Source organism: Morone saxatilis, unplaced genomic scaffold (genome assembly GCF_004916995.1).
Source record: "Morone saxatilis isolate NCDOM2014 unplaced genomic scaffold, NCSU_SB_2.0 Contig5, whole genome shotgun sequence".
Classification (NCBI taxonomy): Eukaryota; Metazoa; Chordata; class Actinopteri; family Moronidae; genus Morone; species Morone saxatilis.
Window position 1 is genome coordinate 4583317 of NW_023340095.1, and position 17240 is coordinate 4600556.

At 40.0% G+C, this 17240-nt stretch overlaps 1 protein-coding gene across 1 annotated transcript in view; it reads right to left on the minus strand.

Annotated features, from left to right (window-relative positions):
• The window catches only part of slc4a3 (solute carrier family 4 member 3), a 50299-nt gene that overhangs the window by 13071 nt on the left and 19988 nt on the right, over window positions 1-17240 (minus strand). Inside the window, exons 6-9 of the mRNA XM_035677201.1 lie at window positions 7295-7440; window positions 5972-6152; window positions 5565-5700; window positions 1013-1196 (exon numbers count right to left, since the gene is read on the minus strand). Of these exons, the coding sequence (XP_035533094.1) occupies window positions 1013-1196; window positions 5565-5700; window positions 5972-6152; window positions 7295-7440 (647 nt within the window). The remainder of the gene's footprint in view (window positions 1-1012; window positions 1197-5564; window positions 5701-5971; window positions 6153-7294; window positions 7441-17240) is intronic.

A 17240-nucleotide genomic window follows, 5' to 3' on the forward strand; every position in this document is an offset into this window, starting at 1 on the left:
ATTCAAACCATAAACTGGAACAAGACAGCTCAACGTCGCTTTTATCTCCGTCCTTTTAGATAGCTGCATTCCATTATCCTTGTGGATACTTGTCAAAACTAGTTAATCACTTACTTTGGCTTTGGTAAGTTACTGTGCTGTCTGCCTGCACTGTTTCAACTATGTCGCAGTCTATCTTAACCCAGATCTTATATCTCTTAGATCTCTGTCACCAGCGTCTCACATTGACCAGAGCCAGACAGCTGCCGGCCAAACAGCCGACTACTCATTTGAGTCCAGCCGACTACTTTATTATATTATCTTCTGATTCTGATGAAGTAGTTTTGATGAACAAGTTGCGATTCGTTATGCATGTACATTTTACAACTACAAGCATTTGCTTCAAAGCAATGCAACCATGATGATAGAGATCTGTTTGTATCAGATCATCATACTGTATATCAATGTGTGTTTGTGTGCATGTGCTAAGATGAGAGGTTCTGTCCTGCCAAGTAGAGAGAGAGTTGAGAGAGAGAGTTGTCTTCAGTGTTTGACAAATATTTGATGGCAAAACACATTAAGAACTGCATTGATTGCACAGACTGGGGACATCTTCGCTGGACAGGCTAGTTTGGAAAACATTGCAAAACACCAGTGGCAGCAACTTGGCGATTGCACAGTAAGCATTAAAAACTTAAAGCGCTGCATTTTCCATATACGTCACACAGACTTTTATCGGCCTAATGGATGAATTACAGAAGAGCCTCCTCTGAGACATTGCAAACACACACTAGGAAACGTTGCCAAAGTGACATGTTTACAATCGGGTGGGCCAACTCATTAAAATACGGAATCATTAGGATCAGTGTATATACTGGAACAGTAGCATTAGAATATGCCACCATATTTGTGGTTTTATAGCCCAAATGTTTCTCCAGGGGTGGAAATCCCTGCATTGACACAGATAGTAAATGAAGTGTGAGGAATAAGGGTTGCTGTAAGGCGAAACAAGCGCTAAGTAAGAAGGACTTACAAACAGGCTGACAAACACGTCTTGTTTTGGGTCGTACACCGGCACTTTGTTATCCTGGTGCTCTTCCTGCTCTTCAGCCACCAGCGGCAGGTTGGTGTCCGGGACGTGGTTGTGATTGAAGCTGCCATGAAGACTGCTGGATGATTGGTGGCGGTGAAAACGATGTTTCATATCACTCGGATGGCTGTGGGAACAAAAAGAAGGAAAGAGAAAACATGAGCAAGTCTACTGCCGTACTATGTGGATGCAACTGTGCTCTGAGCTGAGTGCTAACATCAGCATGCTAGTACGCTCACATTGACAAGTAATGTTTACCAGGGTCACCATCTTAGTTAGCATGCTGAAATTGGCTAATTAGCAATAAGCACAAAGCACGGCTGTGGTGGATGGGAAAGTCATTAGTTTTACAGCTCATGAACCCAAGTAAGATAAGTACAAATTTAAATGTTAACCTCATGATAGCACTAAATGAAATGTCAGGGAGATTACATTACAGTCCACCCTGTGGAGAGCAGAAATATCTGAGCAATTTTCATGGTTTAACTCTGAACCAAAACTGCTAGATGAAAAGTCCTTAATATGAATCCACTGTGGATCATTACTGTCTGTAGAAAATGTTATGGCAATCAACTTAATAGTTCTTGAGGTATTTGATTTTGGACAATATTATCCACAAAGTCCCACCCTTAGCACAGTTAAAAAGCAGTTAGTACTGGGAGGATTGTTCCATAGTATATACTAATACAAGTACAGTTCCAAGTTTCACTTCCCCAGGTGCTTCTGCAACAGATTGACAAGGGGTGAATTAAACTATCATTATAAAAAGATGATAATAGTGTCGTTTTTACTTGTAAAAAAAAACGGGAAGAAACTATCATTCTGAAGTATTTTAATTAAAAGGGCTGCAGGATAATTTGGTTTCTAGAAATGACCGGCACAGCTGTGATTCTTGTTCACCTAATCTACCTTCTGTTCATTCGACATGCTGAAGAGCTTTACCTAATGCAGTTGCAATGCAGGTCATAAATTTAAAAAAGTCATCAGCAACGTCCTTCCAAATATAAACCTTTTTTCAATTTAAGGCAATTAGAAAGCTCTTACGAGAAAGTCTGAGTTGACACAGTCATTTTTTAAAATGTGACATTTGCATCAGTGCATCAATAAAACAGCCAGTCTAATCTGTGTAGCCTTATTAACTACGCCTTTGTGCATGTGAGTGTAAGCATGTTTCTCTCCCTTTTAAAGAGAAGTATTTAGTGTGTCACACCAGCCAAGTTTTTTAACGCTGCTTCATTACACTGTTAAGTCCAAGGGTGACATCACCTCACTCATTAGGCCCACAAGGTCCTATAACACGGCGCCCAAATTGGACACGACAGCATCGCGAGACAAAAGAACGAGGTGTGACACTGAAGGGAATTTCTGCTCGAGACGTTTCCAGAAGATCTTTTAACTGGTCTGAGTAAGCGATGAGCTAAATTTTAGCAGCACCTCAATGTGTTTCTTTCCACATCGTAAATCTGATATCTCAGACTGGTGATGACTCTAATGACATGAGTGTTTGAGGGTTTTTTTTCCCTTGCAGAAGCAGCCAGTGACATACTGGGAATTTATGTGGAAATGCTGTGAAAGATGGAATGAACGCATGATGGACTGCTGCTAAGAATGTCCACTGGCTGGCTTGTTTTGTGTTCATCTGTTGTGTTGCTTTGCATGTGCAAATCCATCCCGTGAACATTTTAGTCAAACAGAAAATCTGGTCACCACAATGTTAGTAATATTAAATTTTTATGTTTTATAATTATCAGACTATTGAAGTGTCATCACACCACAGCATTGTCCATGCAAGATTACTGTTACTGATCGAACCCGGCTGTACCATTCTGGTTCGACAAAGGAGTGGCCAGACAGAGAATGCTGGACCAGTGACTCAGAAGAGCTGTGTACAGAGACATAAGGATAAGATGAGTTCCTTGGAAATAAACTAACACAGGTATGAGTGAAGGTTTTTCAACAGCAGTTACTAAAACAATCTCACCCAAAGGTCCAATTAGGAGCTGCTCTGGAGCTTTGGGTCATATCACACAATAAAAGTTGAGAAATGTAAGCCAATAAATGGACCTATTGTCAACAAGTGTCTATATGTTTGCCAGTGGGCACCAACTTGCCAACTGTGCATGTGAGCCAAAAGAAAAACATTATGTGAGCTCTGAGTGCTAAATGCTAATGTCAGCATGCCAACATGCTTAAAATGTCAATGTTAACAAGCTGATGTTTAACAGCTATAACGTTTACCACGTTCATTAACTTGCTAATTAGCACTAAACCCAAAGTGCAGCTAGGTATTTGGTTATAACAAATGTACTGGATAGTGTTTCAACCTTTGACCTCATGATGATGGTGGATGGAAAGCCAGAGTGTCGCTACAGTTTAACAATGCTGCTGGTAGCACCAGAGGAAGGGGACAATTAAAAATCAATAGGATTCATCTTCTGGGCACAACTTTTTAATGGCCATCCATTCAATAGTGGTTGAGATATTTCATTAATGTCTACTTAAGCTAAAGAAAAAGTAAGGGAGGTACTTAAGTTAGCAGGCTTCATGTGGGGATCTTTTCATGGCAATCCATTCAGTAGTAACAGTATTAGTTGGCCAGCTGACTGTACACTGACAAATGGAGAGACATGATAGATTATATGTTTCTACTGACCACTTGTCACAAAATGACATTGACACAAACTGTACAAACTGGAGAATTTGTGAATTTTAGAGGCATGGCTTATCTTTCCTTTTAGTAATTTAATTTGACAGCCGCCATTTAGTTAACTTGTTTTTCTCGTTATGTAACAGTGACAAATCTATAATCCACTATTGTGTAGCGCACTATTCCATTGGCCATATGTATTAGGTCAGTTTAGCTGGAATGTTAATGCAGCTGTCGATCAATAAGTGGGGAGAGAGCTAGAGATAGCGAGGAGATGACATGTCACGTGTTACATTCACATACTGGTGTTTATTTGACTTTATATTTAGCCGTGTGCAGGATCTGATGTAACAATCCCCTCTGGTGTTTTGTGAGCTCGCAGCCAGCAATTCTGGTTTCTAAGGTTTTCTAGTGGGCAAGTCCTGATCGCTAATGCCATTTTGGAATTGAGATCCTGACACATTAAAGTAAGTTGTGGTGTCCCATAAGGGTAACAACGTCACACAGAATAATTTCCACCAACACAATTGAACCTGATACCAACAGGGGCTGACTCGGCTGGCTGGAAAGAACCTGCTAATGCAAAAATCACAAAGCACCAAACACTCAAAGGCTAAAATAACAATCGAGTTTAATCAGGTAATAAACACAACAAAATAACTAGAAAGGTCGGTTTCAAATTTGCATGTTTAGATGTTTTTACCAAGCCCCTAACACTGTCTTTTTCATTCTTGGTCTGTAGTTATGAGCCTCAGATTGAAACTCACACTCTTTTGTGGATGGAAAGAAGTACGTCTGACACAGACAAATATCTTAACAAACACAGGATGGTTTACAAAATGAAGCGTGATGGTTGAGGCTTTAAGACCCAGGGCAGCTACAGAACAGTCTTGATGTTTGAAACTTAGTCAACCCTGGGGAAGTACACCAGATGATGAGCCAAGTGTTGTTAAATGTCACAATTTGGAAATTCCCTGTTCAGTTCCCCTACATTTTGCCTTTCTGTAACCTTCACTGTTATTCTTCATTCTGCCATACCTACAACCCATAATCAATGTGTAAACAAAGCAGCATTCACACTATTATAGACTGACAGGTCTGTTAAACATGGACAAAGAAACAACTAAATCTAAGATAACAATGTTCTCTGGGACTGTCTTGTGAAGTTAGTCATCCAACTTTGGTATTAAGTGGGGTTGGGATTGTTTGAGATTAAATCAAGATCTGTTGCCATCGTAACTAAAACCACAGACCAAAACTGCAAGTAGGAGTTCTGGTTCAGGCTGGTTACAAGCTTTAAGAGCATGGAACAATGAGTTTACAACTCAGTAGCAATACTTTACAACAGTTATTTTTTATACGATGTATAGTAAATGTCTATACACATTAAAATAGGTTGGCCAGCATTAGTAATGAATAAAATGTAATGTTAAATATTAATTGTGATGAAAGTGTTCTCCAAGACTTTGTATTCATGTATTTTATATGTTTGCAATACTTCCTAAATAGTGTGATCTATGCAGCTTCATGAGACCGATTATGATAACGGTTCATATTAGAAGTATATAAGAATAAGAAGTTGAACCCTGCTAATAGGACAGCCTCAGATGCTGTACAAAATGTGTTTACAGTAATAATGTCGGAAACCTGGAATAAAAAGGTCTGTGTTTTCAATTCTGGCCAATTCTAACCCTAACCCAAACTTCTTTGGTCAAAAATATTCAGATGAGCCCCTTAAACCTTGTACACTCTCCTGGGATGCCACACTGACGTCTGACTCTGTACTGAAACCAGATGGTAAAAATGTTCTGTCTGAGGGAGCCAGTTAGTGTTAGCTTGGTGACTGACCTGTGTTTGAGCAGCAAAGCCCGGAGAACACTCGGTCTGTCCTCAGCTCTGATTTGATCAGAGATGATCATCGTCTCCACCACCAGATGGACGATGCCGGGCAGAGAGTTCTGCTCGAGGTCCAGCAGGATTGCACCTAGTGATGGAAAGGTACAGGAAGACAAGGATGCTCATACCATATTGTTTAAAAAGTATTCACTCTCCAGTGTTTGGATAAATGTGAGCAAGGAAAACATTTTGACATATTGTTATTTTGACAAATGTATTTTCTGTTAATGAGTTTAGCTTCTTTTTGCATGTCATGTTTTTCCTGGTGGATTTTATTTCAGCTGCACATGGGAACAGATAAACCATAAGGCAGGCGCTGCGAGCATCTGTGTTGCTGTATGTATGCAGGAGCTGTTTACCTTGAGTGATGGTGCGGCGAAGCTCCAGCAAGCTGCGAAAGGAGAGGGAGGCCACATGAGGTTTGCCCCAGCGATCTGTCTCTTCCTCCACGTCCTCTTCAAACTTGATCCACCGTGCTCGCTCTTTCCAACGCATTTCATGGTCCTTCTCCACAATCAGCTCATTCAGCTCCACAAACAACTGAATATGAAGTAGAGAAGAGACGACTACTAATTGGAATATGTTTAAGAGTATTATTAACATACAGTGATATGGAAAAACTGGAAAAATCTGCAATCAATTTCAGTGCAATCAAATAAATCTATCAAGGAACAGTTGTTAATACTTGATGATGCTGTGAACATTCCCTGCATTATCCGTAACTACACTGGCTAGCACCAATATAAATACATTAACTTAAGAAAAAGCTGGACAACCACTGTTTGGCTGTTCCTATCTTTTTTCTTTTTTTTTTTTAAAGCAAAACATGATGCAGTCGACACACGTGTTTATGGGACCAACTAAAATAAGCGGTTTGGATCCAGTTCAGAGTGGTTTGGACACAGAGGATAACCAAATGAAGATACATTTTCTCAAATTTCAACACAAAATTGATTCCTAGCAAACACAAAATATTACTCATATGATTTTTGTTTTTGTGAAATTTCTGCTGTCAAACTAAGGTGAAACAAAAGGAGCAATTTTGTCTCATCCAGTCAACGTGCTTAAGATTACACCCCAGGAGCCAAGACTTTCAACATTTATGGAATAATACTTATCAAGTATACACATTAATCCATGTTTTTAGATTAACAACGTATCCCTTCAGCTCTAGCGTTTTAGCCTCATTCAGCTCATTGTTTTGGTTTCATTGTCACAACTGTACATTTTGTTTCACTCATCAGACAGCGCAAACCAATTGATAAACCAACTGTACCTGCCCAGCACTAGATAGGTGACAAATTTAGCAACTAGCTAGTGAGCAAAGTGGATAGTTTATCAGCTAAAGAGCCAAATATTGCCCTTCAGGATCTGGCAAAGACTAAACCAGAGCTACAGGAAGAGTGAATACTGAACTGACATTTGTCAGGTGGACAGAAACACAACTCCAAATGAATGCTAATGTTGCTAATGCCTGCTTGGTGTGTAGACAATTGTATGCTAATATGTCAACCATAATGACGATTAGGGTAATAGTAGTAGGGTAGTTTATACTACTTTTAATGTGATAACATTTACAATTTCAACAAAATAAACTTTTTTGTGGCCTGTATACTAAAGTATTCACACAGTGGCCAAAATGCAGATTAATGTTATTGGGGAAAACAAAGTGTGCGGCAAACCTCGTGAGTTTTCTTATCGGCTGCTCTCTTCTTCTTTTTCAGGCTGCATAGCGGCGTGGAACTGTTGCTGGCCCGGGTCATCTGACATCGTGACGACTTCTTCACCAGGTGGCGTCTCACCCCAGGGTTGTCCTCAAATCTGTGACCTGAACAGCCACAAGTATTTTGAGTCAAAATGCAAAAGGTCAGCATTGCTAAGCCATGATGTCTTGATTTTTGGAGGAGTTATTCGGACGCCAACCTAACTAGGTGCAATCTGTGAACAGCAGCCTGAATTTCTCTTTTTAGGACTGTGAATAACTAAAACATCCTGTCTAACACACAAAATGTGCTCCATGCTGGAAAATCTGAAATCAAATTTGTATGTCTGTTTAAGTTTCCAGTTGACAGCAGAACATCCAATAACATAATGAAAAGGCTCCATGGGTGAGTGAGAATCTCTGTACGCCATGGGAAACTGTTACAGAGGAGGTGGTTTTACCCCCAGTTCAAAAGTAATTTCATTTTCAATTTCCTTGACCCACAAATCATAGTTTATTGAATTCAGCATAATGAGGAAGCCTTTTCATTACAGTGAGGACGGGGCTATTATTTGCCATTTAAAAGAGTTTGAAGCTTGGGAAGTCACTTCATTTGGACAAAGGAACTGGGAAGTGAACATTACGAGGCTTCCACCTGTGTGGAAATGTGTTTAGAGAGTGGTTTAAAGTATGTTTAGTTATAACTTAAGAAATACATTTGAGACGGTAAAAGGAATTGTCATTTTGCACATTTTAACTGCAAATTGGGTGTTTTTACATTTCGGCCAACTACTTTACAGTAGAACTACTACTACTACAAACTACAAAGCATACCCAGTCAGTACATAGTTTATATTCATCTTATCTAAGTCTGAAAATAAATACATGCAGGATAGGTAATCTATTGCAATAAACGTTTTGTTGGTTCTTTTTATTTTGTCAAAGCTGGACTGTGTTATAATATGTTCTTGTTAAAAGAGGCTCAAGCTTCAAGATTTGTGTCGTTGTCCAAATCAGAATCAGAATCAGAATCAGAAATACTTTAATAATCCCAGAGGGAAATTATTTAAAACGTGCAGCAGAACTTGATTTGTAATAATTAGGCTGTAACAAGCAAGATCATTATTATTATTGGTAGGGTTATATATGGTTAAGTAACCACATGGGGTTGGTGTAAGGTCAGGATAAAGATCTTGATTTGCATTCAGTCTGGAACCTGTCAGACTAGCCAATGGCTGAATATAATTTCTTACTGAATAAACACTTTTTTAATCTTTTACATGAACAGCCGGAGGTAACCAAAGTGGAGGGGGGAGAGAGGAAGAGAGAGAAAGAGAGAGAAAGAGAGTATGTGTGTGTGTGCATTAACTACAGTAAGTGTTCCATTCAGCTGCGTCATGCCATCCTGAGGGAAATAGACAGAAATGGAAATCAAGATAAAGTAAGACTGTATTTCCTTTTGTAGAGTCTCCCAAGGGGAAAAAAGTTCTAAAGGCTGCCGTTGTATGAACTGCTCTGACTGATCTAGAAGAGCTGGACAACTCCTCTCCCTTCTTTTGAACTGGTGTCTGACCTGGGCTGAGGCCTTTAATCTAACTGAGAAGGCACAACACAAAGCACCCCATGTTTAAAATACCATAACACTTGAACCATATCCAGTAACTGCAAGCATTATTTATTGTTATAATCCACTCTGAGGAGTTTCTTTCGGTATCAACAGCTTTGAGCGATTTATCAGCCAAAAGTAACTGCCATGCATAAATTAGCCGGTTTCCAAATCTCCTCCACACACAATATTTATTTAATGTCAGATGTTTCTGACTATAGAGCCCCGTGCTATATTCATATACCTTTGATTATCATTTCCTTTGAGCTGTAAGAGAAAGTTTTTGATGGGACTTTACATGGGCAACATGAGCAGTATAATGACTTGTCTTGATTGGGTCAATGATAAGACACACATGTTCTAGATTATATGAGGAAAACAACTCAGCTAAACTATCCCTGTGTAACCAATCATCTCATTTTGATAATACTGCACATTAGAAATCAAATAAATCCCAAGAATGACCTAAAAAATCCCTTCAGTATCAAAAATCATAAGGCAATTTATTTTCCTGCCAGGTACCACGCTGTCCGTAGACTGTATCTGATTTTCGGTTTCTTTGTTCTCTTGGCCTCAGTGAAATCCAATTGTTTGACAAATCTGATTCGCAGCATATTTGAAAACCAGATAATCTAAAATCTATCTTCATTTTACTCCAAAACAAAAAGGACCCAACCATTTTAACCCACAGTTTACTTCTGTGTACTGTAAGTCCACATTAACTGTTGAATGAATAAAGGTTAAAAAAACAGACGGAGACCCAGTTTAGACATTGTGCTATAAACATTTAAATTAAATGTTAGAGCTTGAAAAGACTGTTTCTATATTTGAAGCAATAATTGCTAAATATGTGCATGAAATATATAATCCAGCTACAGATAATGTCATTGTGCCTCTAAAATGTTTGTTCCTTGCTAAGAAGTCATTATGATTATGATGAGTGTTTTCAGTGTGTTAAATTTCTTAACGATATATGTAAAGTTTTATTTACTTTCTACCCTGAATACAGAGCAGGGTTCAAAGACTCTGGTATGTTATGCTAAGGGAGGCTAATGTAGCCTCGAGCTGCTAGCCCTAAGCAGGGATAAGGAGTGGGCTACATGGTCTTACTCCACTAGCCCATATTATTTTCATTTTCAAACTTGTCTTCAGCCCTTACCAGCACTTACTCATGTGACATCACATAAGGCAATTTCAGAATCAGAATCAGAATCAGAATCAGAAAGACTTTAATAATCCCCGTGGGGAAATTACTTTGTCAGAGCTCACAACATTTTCACAAATGCAGTAGTACTCCCCAGGACCTGTAAGCAGACTTGTTAGATGTGTAAAATCTGTGGAGTTTCCCTTTTAATATTAGCGGTCAAGGTTTTTGAAAACAGGGGTGTTATTATTTCGCTGCTGGTGTAACAATGTCATAACGGGGCTTCCACGCCAACAGACACCGAAAGCAGATCATCGCTCAGTGATTATTGCACAGAGCTTGTACTAACTACAAACACTCCACAAACAACCTAGCAGCTCTGCGGAGCTGTGATTAGGCAAAGCATTGCTTTAAGCTAAGTGCTAACATCAGCATGCTAATATGTTCAACATGCCAATGTTAACATGCAAGTTAAGTTTACTATGGTCACATCTTAATTTAGTGTGCTAGTTAAGGTATTATTTCGCATGTGCTGGAACACAGCTTCATCACAGGACTAATGTGCCATGTTTCCAAAGCCGAATGGGAATAAAAATAGCAGAACCACACATTGCTGGTCAATGAAATGTCTTTCCGCTCTAGCTGTGGCTGACCCCCAAACCAAATGGGTGCCTCTGGATCAATAGGAAAGCAGGAAACAGCAGCAGTCGAGTACTGTGTCAATTCGCTCAATACAATGGACAGCTTTTCTATGTGTGTGGCAACGAATGAGCCTTACATTGCCTTTAATTAGGCAAGCAGCAAGCTACATAGTCAATGGAAACAAGTGAGCTCCTGATCGTTGATCATTGTACATGTAAATATAGAATAATGCTTGTCCCTGGGAATTTCCTGTTATGTTATGATTACATCAGAGCTACGTTCATCGCTTGATGCAACTTTCACTACTGTCAAACTGTACTGTAATGCTAACCAGCAAGGTGAATCTCCACAGAAACAACAACTTTACACAACTTACGGACAGGCTCGTCTGGTGACCCCAGTTGAGTGTGGATTGACTCAAGCAAGTCATAGTCATCAAAATCCAAAACAAACTCTTCAAATTCCTCAAACCCCTCCACATTGGACAAGGAGCCATGATGCTCATGGAGGTGCTGCTTTGGGGTGCCAAAGCCTCTTTGGACACTGCACCGACGTTCAGGACCAATGTGATCAGTGCCACGCTTCTTATCAGAGATCCCTTGTCCCTGGTTCTCCTGTCCCTCAATGTCTGTCATCTCCACGGTCGGTACCTCCTCCTATCCTCCTCTCTCCAAGTGGACACACTGCTCATCCAGGGCTTCCAACTCCTGAACGCCGTTGCTCGCCCTGGGTCACTGTTCTGATGAGACCGGGTCTTTTCAGGGAACTTTTCAGAGCACCACTGTTGTATGGCTCTGGTTGTGCAAAAGAACCAATGTGTAAACTTTGGAAACCAGCTCCAAATTTAGGGGTTTTCAAAAGACTTCAGCCTTAGGCAACCAAGAAAAAAATAGCTTGTATGCACGGAATCCAACTTCTGAAAAATAAATTATATCAAGCAAATAAAAACGTCCTCGATGTCACCAAAAACCCCAACTTTTTTTTTTATTAAATCCAAACAAAATGCAAAGTTGGAGCTACACCCTCAGGCAAAAGCCCCCCTGCTGGAGCCACGATCAGAGGGATGCATAAATGGTAGCAAGATTCGTTTTAGCAGCAACTCCAAAAGGAAGTATTGATAAGGGATGGTCTACTTTGTCAGCTGAATGGTAGTGCCGCCCTGTTTTAATGATGTCCCCATTGATCTTCGTGGCTGTTGAAAAAAACCAGCATAGGGTGGATCAGAGAGCAGAAGAGTTGATGCCTTTCATTTCCATAGTGTCGCCATCAGTTTTCCAACTATGTGATGTGTAGGAGGGTAAAGGTCAAGTTCCAAAGGTTGGCATCTCCACCCGAATTACATTAAACTGAAAGAAACACACATATTCACCAAACAGACACATGCAGAAATATATACTGAGAACTCTAAGTACACAAACACTACTAGTAGAATAACAGAATAACACCTAGAAAGGACCAGCTCCAGCACTCTGCTTAGTGAGATATCATGGTGCTAATTATCAGAGAGCTGCACCATTCCTGTCCCCGGGTTTCCATGGAAACCATGCGTCCCCTGAGGTGTCGTGGTCTGACTCGTCTACAACAGGTGCACCAGTGTAAGCTAAACAGGACCCTCTCTAAAACGTGCTCAGCATGCTTGAATGCTTGAATACTGTGTGTGCGCGTGCATGCATGTGTGTGCTTGTCTCTGTGTCTTACTGTCTGGATTTGCATACACGTTTGTGTCTATGTGCGTATGTGTGCATATGAGTGTATGTGTGCATCTATCATACGAGCATTTGTAGGAGAGCATGTGGTATTTCTTTTGAGTTGATGAAGTAATAAAGGTATGATTAAATGATGAATACAAAGTGTGACCATGTTTTTTCGAGACAGAAGCTGTGTTTTTGTTACTTGGGTTCTCAACAAAATGAAAGTCATGACTCATCGTACAGTCACTGCTTCAAGACCGCTTATAAAACATACTTCTGAAAAAGTTAATTATAGGGCTGAACAAATATGGCCTAAAAATGTGAGATTTTTCTAACCAAAATAGTGATTATGAATTAAATTCAATATTATCAATCATACATAATCATTTTCTATACATTACACTCTGGACTAATTGACCTTTCCTGAGCCCCGCCCCTTTTGGAACCTCTGTCAACTTTCCTGTACAAAAAAATATATGCTAGATAATATGCTAAGTGATAGGCTCATGTTGAAAACACAACCAACAGTTTGAAGATAAAATACAACAAAAACTTATTATTATAACTAATTATTAATTTTAAAGATAAAAGCAACATTTACAGTTGTTATTATCTTATCTATATATAGCTATAGCAACTTCTTGAGTCAGCTTATGTTAGCAAATCATTAACTAACTAACTAGGTGATCATTGAATGTGAGCTAGCAAATTAGTTTCTGTTTTGCTAACATTAGCTATGATGGTTATTTTAATTAGCTAGCTAATTAGCTGTTGTTTTGTTCTGTAGCTAAACACTACCTAACAAGCTAACTATCCAGTTAACAATTGATTTAGATTCACTAGCTAGTATGTATTTAGCTAACATTAGCTAACTTAAGATGCAACTATGTATCACTTTTATTTTTTAACCATCTTCAAAATTTGGTACAAGAAGGGAAAAAGCTGAAAAGCTTCCACAAGTATCATTGAAGCACAGAGCAAAAAGGGGCGGGACTTGGGAAGGGTCAATTGGTGGTCTCCACAGCATTAGATTTATAGCTAACATCAAATATAACTTGTTTTTACATGAAAAAGAATGAAATGATGCAGCTGTTTGACACCTCCCATGATTGCCACCCGCTCTCCTCCAGCTGGTCTGCTGAACATCTGCTTGATTGCACCCACTCATGTGAGACAGCTGTCACAGGTTGATCTCTGGTTGTGACTATTAGCCAAGACTCCTCACTACACCACAAAATTACAATGCACATTCAGTTTCACGCCAACGTACGCACTCTCTTCCCCGCCCAGATGTACATGTTTTCTGCCTCCCTTTCTCTTCTTCTCTGTGTTTCTTTTTCCTTCTCGCTTTCTTTCAGTTAAATGATGTTTAAATGTCAATTCATTTCAATTAATTTTAAACCTAACAGGCGCCACATCACGATGTCAGCCTGAATAGATTCACAACCTGTCAAGTAAATGGTAAATGGACCTGTACTTGTATAACGCCTTTATAGTCTTCCGACCACTCAAAGCGCTTTTACACTATATGTCACATTTGCCCTTTCACATTCACCTATTCACACACTGATGGCAAACTCCTCTACCTCTGAGCTACAGACGCCCTTTGAGTAGATGTTTTCCTTTTATTTAACACAGTTAATACAATAGAGTTTGGGTTTCTTTTTTATATATATACATATTTTTGGAAAGTGGGTAGAGAGAATGGATGACATGCAGCAAACCTAACAATAAGGTAACCCGAGTTTGGGTTACTTTAAGATCTGTGTTAACTGTTTTGAAAAAAGATGTGTGAAACCAGTGAAAATGTGTCAATGCATTTGCAACAGAACACTTTGGCTGTGCTCAGAAGGTGATGATGAAGAGCAATTGGATTTAAGTTGAGCAATTGAGAAATTTATTTTATATCTATTGTGTCAGTGATGTTTTGGAGCCACTGAGTGGCCACTAGTGGTAATGCATCTGAAGGCATTCTGCTCTGGCTGTAGCATTCAGCCATGGTGGTGGTGGTGCTTTGCTTCAAATGGAACTGTACTGTAATCTGTGTTGTGATCTGTATTATATGCAGTATATCTTCATAAGAACAGCTGGCTGCTAAACATTGGTCCTCACAAGGATATCTACTCTAGTTGCCCTTCTCCTACCCACACAGATACACAGGCACAGCTTTTTGCAAACATTATACTCTTCTCCAGCCAAACCATTCAATTACCGGCGTTTGTTCTGACACAGCAAGACATTCTCTAGTCACAACCCACAGCAGGGAGAAGTTTGTGTTTGTGTCACGAATCCCTGCTTTGTATCTCCAGTCGCTCTCTCCCTGCAGCTGATAATCAACTGATGAGCTTTGAATAGATTTAGAGGTATTAGGGAGGAGGGAGTGAAGGCAGCCTGAGGGAGACAGAGAGATGATGAGAGAAAGCGAGAGAGAGAGTAGTGAAGAGGGATGATGGAGAATTTAGATGAGAGATAACCAGAGTCAGAGGCAGGAGGTGAGACTGCAACAGATGAAAACAGAGATGAATATAAATAAATCTCGTACAGTAATCAATTTTAATATATATATATATTTTTTTATCAATTTCATGCCTTCCTCTGCAGAGCTCCGCTTGCAATATCTTATCTCTATCATTGTGATCTGTTGAACGGCCTTCACAATGTAGTTGCTGTTAATGGTACGGTTCTAGACTGGGGTACCTCTTACACTACTGCCACTTTGGGCAATTTCTCATCCTTCGTAGCTGGTATGATCTATGTACCCTTAAGCATCAATTTTAAGCCCTGTTCTCTCTCTTTGCCCTATATGTGCTTCTTCTGGGTTCACATCATTCATTCCTTTTAATCACTTTTCCACTCATCTCCATTATCTGGTGACAGTTATTGGCCCTTCATTTCTTGTCACTTAGAACTGTAATTCCCTTTATATTATTAGTTCAGGGGTCAGCAACATTTGCTATCAAAAGCCATATTTGGAAACAATAAAATCTGCCTGATCTGAATTTCTCACCACAGATCAATACTGATAAGCCAGCAGCGTTTGTGGTTAAAGCAAACAAATTGATCTATGCACTATTAAATTCTCTATTTATTTTCTTTTTTGGGAGTTGGAATCCATAGGTAGCTTAGCTAGGGAGACTTAAGACTAATAGCCACCACTAATGAGGTTCAGAAAATACAAACACCTCACCCTATGGTGTCACATCAGGAAGCAAGTCCTGTTGAACTTTCGTATGACCTTCAACCTGCTCAATTCCTTTGCTTTGTCAATTTTCTCCTCCAATTGTCATTATTATCCTCTGCCTTCACTTGTTGCACAGGAGTGCCCAACCATGCTTCCATATGGTTTATTGGTGATTCTGTCCAGGACCACAATCATGGAAGCATTCTCTTGTTACATTTCTCCCTTACCGGAAAGGGGAACACAAAGGCGAGTACGTTTTTCACCCTCTATTTCCACTCTTTAGCCTCAGCCATTCTTTGATAGTTACTGCCAACATCATACTGTGGTCAAATCATCATCATGATCAAAAATGACAGCTGTGTGCGCTCAAGTTGTCCACTGCTCATGGAACTGATTCAAATAGGGATTTTTGTCCCATCCTGGAAAACTGCCTCCTGGTTTGGTAGCTGAGAGGCCGAAACTAAATGGTTTAGCTCTCCCAGCCATGTGGGATGCTTTGGGTGCATGTTCACGAACTGGTGCAATGACATTTCCACCGACCTGTGTTCTTGCCTCCAGCAGGATGTGTTGCATCTCTGTAGACTGTTTGACAGAAGGGGCCTTGGGGGTCTTTGTAGGGGTATTTGCAGCAGTGAACACAGCTGGCTATGGCAGTTTTGTCCGCTTTACAGCTAGGAGACATAGCTGTACTGTCATTTTTTTGGAGTTGTGGACATTCAACCCAAGGTCATCACATATGCCTTCAAGCCCAGGGTTGCTGAAGTGGATACTGGGGGGAGTTTTATGGGAAATATTTGTCTGCCATGGACTGCGGGCAAAGTGTGGTCCACTGATGGTTCAGTGGCAAGCTCTTGGGTTGTGTGGTGTGATTTGCATAGGTCTTGAGGCAATGGTTTGTGCTATCTGGGTGGAACCAGGAGCACTCCCTAGTCAACCGACCTTTGTAGGGGTGTGTCGTTGGAAGACATTGCGTTGGTGCTTCATGGTTTCCCATCTCTACCTTTGCTCTGTCATATCTCAGGGATATTACTTCTGGTTGTATGTCTCACTTGGCACTTGGTGCAATGTCTGTGAACACCCCCGGTTTGGATTCATAGGGCTACCACCTGATTGTGTAGTGAGCGCAAAGATCTGTCTGATGCTAGGTGTAGAGCCTTGATTGGGAAGACTATTAGGTTTTTTACTGCTATCTTATATGTTGTATATATCATTGAATTGCTTTGTTGTTGTCTTCAGACATTTGCTGTGTTCGAACCTCACATACTCCCAACTCAGTATCGCTTTATTTTGCAGTATGCCAGTAGACCAGGCTTAGCGGGTCTCTGGTTTAGGAAACATTCAGAAATGTAATGTAATGACAGAATAAGAGTGGTGCAAAAATGACAAATTACAGTTTTGGGGCTGTGTTGGCTGCAGTGGTCTGACTGTGGGGGACTTGTGGAGCTTCTCAACTCCGAAACTGTTGGAGCACATTTTTATTTAGAGCCGGTGTTTGGTTTGTCCCTTCTGGTCTACTGTAGAAACATGACGGTTTAACATGGGGGACTCCATGCAAGGTGACCTGCAGCTTTTGTAGATAAAAACAGCTCATTCTAAGGTAACAAAAACACAATGATTCTTATATTCTGGTGATTATACACTTGTGAAAACATACCTATGAAT